Source organism: Propithecus coquereli, unplaced genomic scaffold, assembly GCF_000956105.1.
Source record: "Propithecus coquereli isolate 6110/MARCELLA unplaced genomic scaffold, Pcoq_1.0 Scaffold213, whole genome shotgun sequence".
NCBI classification, from domain to species: Eukaryota; Metazoa; Chordata; class Mammalia; order Primates; family Indriidae; genus Propithecus; species Propithecus coquereli.
This window is the reverse complement of record NW_012146412.1, coordinates 2599279-2607436: the sequence shown is the minus strand read 5'-3', so window position 1 is coordinate 2607436 and position 8158 is coordinate 2599279. Positions and strand designations below refer to the sequence as shown.

At 41.0% G+C, this 8158-nt stretch overlaps 1 protein-coding gene across 1 annotated transcript in view; it reads left to right on the top strand.

The window, feature by feature from the left end:
- PGM2 (phosphoglucomutase 2) overlaps positions 1 to 8158 on the top strand; it is a 32848-nt gene that overhangs the window by 1552 nt on the left and 23138 nt on the right. Inside the window, exons 2-3 of the mRNA XM_012644508.1 lie at positions 2308 to 2475; positions 5959 to 6065. Coding sequence (XP_012499962.1) covers positions 2308 to 2475; positions 5959 to 6065 — 275 coding nt within the window. The remainder of the gene's footprint in view (positions 1 to 2307; positions 2476 to 5958; positions 6066 to 8158) is intronic.

The window sequence follows — 8158 nt, the reverse complement described above, 5'->3', positions numbered from 1 at the left end:
ATATATATATTTTTAGTTGTCCAGATCTTTTCTTTCTATTTTTTAGTAGAGACGGGGTCTCGCTCTTGCTCAGGCTGGTCTTGAACGCCTGAGCTCAAGCAATACTCCCGCCTCGGCCTCCCAGAGTGCTAGGATTACAGGCGTGAGCCACCGTGCCCGGCGATTTTTTGATTCTTAGTGGGGAAAATGTTTCCATTTCTGATAACTTAGTAACTTATAGAGTATAGGATTCTTTTGAAGTCAGAGTTGGTAATGCATTTTTCCATAAAATTTTCCCTTAGAAGCAAAAAAAAAAAAAATCCTAAATTCTACGCAGTGTTGCATCTATATATAGAAAGACTGTACTTGCCTGGGTAAAGATGAGGGGATGTCGTTTTTTATTTTTGAATTTTTACCACTCCTCATGTTCTTTCCTCTCTCAAAATTTCTTCTTTGGCTTGAGAGAGGCACCTGTGTGGGAAGGAGCCCTTTCATCCTCCAGCGACCCTCCCAGCAGCTAAAAGCATGGCAGCCAAGAATCTGATCCCCCCCTCCTTGAGTGGCAAGGCACCGCAGGGGGCGCCCTGGCATTTCCACTGTGCCTTTATCCTGTTGTTTTCTCTGCTGTTGGTTTTGGTCACTTTCAGGGCTGGTTCTGATCTCTGCTCCCCTCTTGACTTTTCCTTCTTATCTCTGTCTCCTTTGTTCCTCGTAGGCTACTTGGTCTTTTATAGATATCAAAGGCCAATTAGGGTTTCCCAAATCTACACCGTGAACGAGAGCGGATCCCTGGATATTGGGTGTGACAGTGAAGTCTGTGTTTTCTCATTTGCTCCACGAGCATTTATTGAGACTCTTTTATGTGCCAGATCTGAGCTCTTTGGGGCACCTGACAATCTGATAGGTAAGACTGTGCTCTGTGTTTAATGCCTGTTGCTCTTAACCAAAAAAAGATGAGACTTACTTGATCCTTGTTGAGCCTGGAACAATCTGTAAATGTGGGCTTAACTCCAAAAAATAAAGGTTTTATTGCAGTAGCATTTCAAAGTTTAATTGCATGGCCACATCTTTCCTGAGTGTTCATCTAAATGGATGATGACTATAAAATAGTAACATAAAGTTCTTTCTCTGTTGTTCCCCTGAACTGATAATTTAAAAGTCTCATGAAATTAATGTGATTGTCATTATTTTTCTCCCATCTTAACATTATCTGCAATTGATGCACAAAGAAAATAGAGCAATGTGTGATGAACTTAAATGATTCATGTTAATGTCCCTTTGAAGCAGTTAATGTTATAGAAGAGGCACTAGGTTAGTGCTTATCATGCCCCTTAAGCAGGTCACTCAATCTCTCAGGCTTCCGCATCTGTAAAATGGAGTTTTTGTTATTTGCCTGCTTCTTGGTGTCATTGAAAGATTCAAACTTGACCAGGTATATGAATGCCGTGTACAAATTATAAAACATTAGAAAAGTAAGCGTTTTTTTTGTTGTTGTTATTTGTTTCTTGAGACAAAGTCTTGCTCTGTTGCCCAGGCTGGAGTGCAGTGGCATCATCATAGCCCACTGAAGGCTCAAACTCCTGGGCTCAAGTGATTCTGCTGCCTCAACCTCCCAAGTATCTGGCACTACAGGTCTGTGCCGCCATGCCCAGCTAATTTTTTTCTATTTTTGGTAGAGATGGGGTCTTGCTCTTGCTCAGGCTGTTCTCAAATTCCTGAGCTCAAGCCATCCTCCTGCTGTAGCCCCCCAGAGTGCTAGGATTACAGGTGTGAGACATCCAGCCTGGCCAAGGTTTTGATTTAGATTGTATATTCTGTCAATCTCTGGGAAAATATGAAGGCGTTAGAGAAGAAAATGAACATTTAATTGCAACAAAGTACCAGGTAGAGAAAAATACTTTACATTAATTTGATATAATCCTCCTAAAACCTTAAAAACTGTGTAAGGGAGGTTCTAGATTGTTTCCATTGTACAGATGGGGAAACTAAGAATTTGAGAAGCTAGGTAATCTGCCCAAGCATACAGAGTTAGTTGGTAAGTGGTGTGGCTGGAATCCCATCCTGGGGGTTGGACTCCTGTGCTAAAAACTTCTATTACCATTTCTCCAAAAGTGCTTACCTTAGTAGGAAAGAAAAGAATACATTTTAGTGCTAAATAAACCGATTTCATGTTTCAAATTTCAAAAGCGTCAGAAAATTGAAAAGCTCATATGTATGTATATATTGTTTCCCTCATAGGTTAGAATTATTGCAGGGTTTTTTACATTTCAGACTTTTCTTTCTCTTATTTGTCTGGCTGTATCTGGTCTATACATTTCTGTTTTGCAGAATCCTTTGACTTTGGAGTTAGTGAAACGACTGATAGCGGAAGGTAATACAGAGGAACTACAGAAATGTTTCGGGGCCCGAATGGAGTTTGGGACAGCAGGCCTTCGAGCTGCTATGGGAGCAGGCATTTCTCGTATGAATGACTTGACCATCATCCAGACCACACAGGTACCAGATTTTTATCCTTCCTAGTTACTCTTAACTCATCGCCTGGTTCCTTTTGTATCTGATAGAACTAATTTGTTTTAATCATGACATGTCTTATCAGCTTGGCTGGGCGCAGGGCGTCCCCACCGCGTACTCTGTGAAGTGAGGCTTGCCCAGTTGGTTGAAGCAGCACTTGTTTCAGGACTCGTATAGCCATGCGTCCGTCCATTCATTCATTCATTCAACAGATTCATCGAGTGTCTACTGTGTATGTGCCGGTGTTGGGGACGTAAGAATGACTAAAGCAGACAGATTCCCTTGTGGAGCTTTCACTCCAGTACAAATGCACCAACGAAGCTGACCAACTTTTAAGGTCATATAGTTTTTGCCATGGTTCTATGGATGCAAGCACTGAAAAGCTTTTCTGCCAAAATTACCAAAAGCCCATTCTATTTTGTTTTAATTTATGATATGGGTTGAATCTGTTATTGAGTTTTCTTGCCTTAATTTGTGAATTTTGTTGTCAGAGTGTAGACCCAGCTTTTAGGAATACAGATGAAAACTTTGACAAAACAGAAGAGTTGCCACTGAGTATCGGAAGTACTGTTTGTAAGGGAAATGAAATAGAACAGATTATTCTCACGATTTCTTCAAGACTTGTTAAAAATGAATGTCACTTTAATTCTGGGAAAGTAAAGGCTAGAAAAATTGCCTAATAATGATTACGTGTGCCTCACATGTACATCCCAGTGTGAAAGATAGAGTCGGGCATGTTCTAGCGAGACCCCAATAATCTAACGGTACAGAATTGACATGGGAACTCCTGCCCACAAACTCTTATTAAGCTAGAGATCTTCTTGGAGGGAAGGCTTAGAGTGGAGTGAGTATGGGAAGCCTGTTCCAGTCACTAGGGCTGTGTAACAAATCACCCAAAACATAGTGATTTAAAACAACAGCCACATTTATTTTGCTCACAGATCTGTCATTTGGGAAGAGCTCAGTGGGGACAGCTCATCTCTGCTCCATTCATTATCACCTGGGCCAGTTGGAGGTTGGAATCACTTGGAGGCTCCTTCATTTACATGCCTGCAGTTTGCTGGCTGAGGGCTGGGATCTCAGCTGGGGCAGGAACACCCATATGTGGCCTCAGCTTCCTTGCAGGATGGTGGCTGGTTTCTAAGGGAGCTTCCTGAGAAAGAGGGAATGTGCCAGGTGGAAACTGTTCTGACTTTTATGACCTAGCTTTGAAAGTCACGCAAACTCACTTCCACCATTTTCTATTTGTTAGAAGTATGTCCATAAGGCTGGCTCATATTCAAGGAGAGGGCACGCAGACACCTACTTTTCCCTGGAGACACTTGAACATCGCATTGCAAGAAGACATGTGGGGTGGGATATATGGCTGTGGCTATCTTTGGAAAATCCATTTGGTCCCACCTGCTATGAGGCCTAGTTGTTAGGGGGATCTAAGGGATTCTAGAATAACCTTGACACTTTTTTCTTGTGTTCATTTACATCTAGTTTCCAAGAATGATGAAATGTATTTCCATTTAGGACCTACGTCACCCACTCTTTCCCCTAGAAGGATTGAGAGTAGACCCTCTGGTATTAAGGATCCTAGAAAACCAAGATGAGCAATAATTTGAAGATCATCGCGTTCAATCAGCCACCCCCTTGGAATAATTTTCTTCACAACCCCACCACTCTGATGTGGTCATCGAGCCTATACTGGGGTGCTTATAACAGGAGGCAAGGATGTTAAGGAAGTTGTATCTGAGCAGCAGGTGACTCTAAAATTTTAGGAGTGGCTGCAGAATTGGAGGAAAGAGGATTCCCAGAACAGACCACTCAGGCTTCCACCCTAACCTTGGGTAGTGTTCCCTGCCAGAGTGCTGACGTGCAGATGCAGCGATCACTGTCCGCCGTTCTGACTTCCACCGTGGCGTAGGTACCCTTCCTGCTGGTCTTCACATGTGGAGCCTCATGCTGCTGTGCCCCCAGATTTGCCTGGTTAGGTTTAGGAAGCAGGTGTACGTGATTCAAGAACATCTCATAGGAAACAGGATGGAAACTGGAGGACAAGTTTTGTTTGCCTCATTCATAGAGGTTATAATTTCCCTTTATCAGTGAATTTCTGCTCTATCTTATGCTTGATTTGTGATCTATGTGCTCTTAGTTACTTAATCTATCCATGTCACATCAGTGATGGAGCACTCACTATCCTCTGAAACAGCCCATTCTGTATTTTGTACTATTCTCATTAAAAGATGGTTTCATTATTTTGAGCCCAAATCTGCCTTTCTGTAGCCTTTACATACTTGTTCTAATTTTTGAAGCCATATAACAAGCTCGATTCTTGTGTTTTATAATATTTCAATTCTGAAAACCTCCCTCTTCTCCCACTGAGTCTTTTCTCTAGAATAAGCATTCCCTTTTCCCTTAGCCATTTTCTCAGGTCCTCATCCTCACCAGGCCCCGGAAATTTTTAGAGAATTTGGAGATGGTTTTGGACTATGGCTGAATGCTTTTTGCCCCCTAAAGCACTGGGTCTGGCACAGGGGTAAACCAGGGAGGGAGAGGGGTGCTTTCACTGGAAGCCTTGGAGTGTCAGGCATCCGAGTACCTTCCGGGGAACCTGCAAAACCAATACACGCGTGTCTTTATTTCCTTGTGTCACTCAACCTCAGAAGACATGCCCAGTGCAGTGTTTGTCAAGGAAAATTCTAAAGTCATTCTGGGGGTGTGATGTGTCCCCTTACCAAAAATTAGAGTTATATATATTATTTATGAGACTTCCTTTAGCCAAAGTGAAATAAATAATAAGAACCATCATTTTTGCAGAGTCAACCAGAGTTCTGTTTGTTCTGTAAGGCTTTGAAGGAAAGTATCAATAAAAATAATGCTCATGATGGCAGACACTTACCTGGTACTTACTTGGCGTTGAATTCTCAGCACTTTGCATGTTTTAATTAATTAACTCCTTGTAACAGCCCTATGAGTTGGGTACTGTTGTTATTCCTGTTTTACAGAAGAGGAAACTAAGGCACCAGGCGATTAAAGAACTTTGCTTATAGGGGTCAGAGTGAAGTACAAATCCACAGATTCTGATTCCCGAGTATTTGTTTTTAAGCCCTACACTGAGCTGCCTCCTGACAGACCTGGGTACAAAACCAGGCTCTCATGCTTGTGTACCTAAAACTAGGTACACAAAACCAGCCTTTGTTTTCTCATCTGTAAAATGGCATTTCTTGGCAAAGTTGATCAGGGGTTAGAGATAATAGATACTAAGTACCTGACACAGTGCCTGATACAGACAGATAGACAATAATAAAGCTGTTATTTTCTTACTGTTCAGTTTGTTTAATTACTAAGAGGTTTTTCCCCCTCTGCTATAATGTTCTCTTAAGAAAGTTGAGAAAACTTGATTTTTGGTTAATTATTCTATATCATATAAATAAAAGATGTGTTAAACATATAGTCTTTCAAGCCATGGGGTATTTTTAGGGATTTTGCAGATACCTGGAAAAACAGTTCAGTGACCTGAAGCAGAGAGGCATCGTGATCAGTTTTGATGCTCGAGCTCATCCATCCAGCGGAGGCAGCAGCAGAAGGTATTTAGACATTTTTAGGAAATGATTTTTTTGTAGTTTATTTTGCAGTTTTATTTTTAATCACCATTTCAATATCTGAATCTTGACTTTAAATACATCTGTTAGCTACCTTGATTAACTTATGAAAATGATGGGTAAATTCTATTTATAACGTTGTAAAATTCTGGTTATATACTTAGATCAAGAAAATAATGTTATCTAGATGATTTAGAATATAATACCCATCTAAGTGAAAGACATTTTTTAAACTGGCAATATTATTTTTCCCTCTCATTTACTTCTTTTTATGTAATTTTTTCCCATGCTATTCATAAGTCTTGTGACCCACTTCTCACGTCAAGCTGCATTTTTGTGACATTCCCAAACCAGTGGAGCTCTCTTCTGTAGCTGGAGGTGTAAGATGATGGTGATAGTCATAGCCGCAGTCATTTGAGTGCTGATTATGAGCCAGGCACTTATATATTTATTCACTGAATCCTCCCAACAGCCTATCAGGTATGCACTTTTATCTCTCTGCCCTGCGATCATAAAATGAGAGGAGGAGTCACAACAGCGTAAGGAGGCTGGCGCCAGAGGTCAGCAAACTTTTTCTTTATGAGGCGGATAGTCCATGTCTTACACATTGCACACCATATGGTCTCTGTCCCAACTACTCAACTTACCATGAAGCACAAAAATACCCATAGACAATACATAAATGAATGGGCATGGCAGCGTTCCAATAAAACTTTATTTACAAACTGGGCTGTAGTTTAGCAAGCCCTGCTCTTAACCATGTTATGTGACCCTCTTTTTAATTAAACACTTGCCCTATTATGATGAATTTTTGATCATTCCAGAGCATAAGTATTAATAGTTTCTCAGATTGGGAGAACATACAAATACTTACTATTAATGAAAAGTCTCATTAACTCTGCAGAGCTGGATGAATTTATAGAACCGTATCTTTGCCCACCCAGAGCTTCCAGTCGAAGAGAGAAGCATTGATGGCAACAACTGTGTGGCCGTGAGGAAGGGAGTGTGGCCAGGGAAAATCCCTAGATGACATCAGCCCCCAGATTGAACTCAGGAGGCCATAAAGTTTTTAGTTTTCAGCTTTGCAGGCTCAAAAATGTGATTTTTTTCAATAAAGCAAGAGAAATGTTGTAGCTCTGGGGGATAAAGGCGCATGAAAGACGTGATGTGGTATAAACCAGGTATCAGCTTCATCAATAGTTAGTGAATGTGCTGTTAGAACTAGCTCACGAGCATGTTCTACTGCCTCGGGGGCAGGTCAGCTCGTCTGGTCAGAGTAGTACATGTTATGTGCACAGTGAATATCTGAGGCTAAATCTGCCTGGCCAGCTTCTCAAATTTTTTCATTTTAGGCTGACTGCCCTGCTTCTGGTTGACACATCCTTCAGATATATCAGTTAAGGTATAGCTATTTCTTGCTCTGGCCTTAGAGCCATGTCGTTTCCTTAAAGTGCCTGATGTTACAGATTCTGTTTCAGTTTATGGTGCAGGTCTCAGGGTTTGATGGGATGGGATGGAGCTCAGGGCTACTCTTTGTCCCCTACCACGTGTAAGACATTTAGAGACTGTAACATAAATGTTAAACCAACGTGTGGCAAAACATTCATAAGTATTAACAAATAGAATCTTCCTAAAGAGTTGGAAAGTATTACAGTTTCAGAATTTTACCTAAAGAAATGTTTATTAGTTCTTGAATCTTCCCATTTTAAATACCTAGTGGGGAGCGTAAGCAGTAACTGTTAAGCATATGAAGAGAACACACTGAGTATTTTTTTGTGCACATTTGTAACTGTGCATGTGTGTATTTGTGCACATGCACACGGAGAGCTCCTCTTTGTGCCCCAGCCAGCCCCTACAATGGTGCCGATGAAGCTGGTGCTCAAGAAAGATTTGGGGGGACAATGAATGATCTGATTGTTTAATCCAGTAATGGTACAACGTTGTACATTCTAAGGAAATGGCTCATTTATTTGTGGTAAAGTATTTTACACCATGCATGAAGAAAGATTTGATGACAATTGCAGTGGAAGTTGAGAAAAATGTCAAAGATTCAAGTTTTCTTTCTTTTTTTTTTTTTT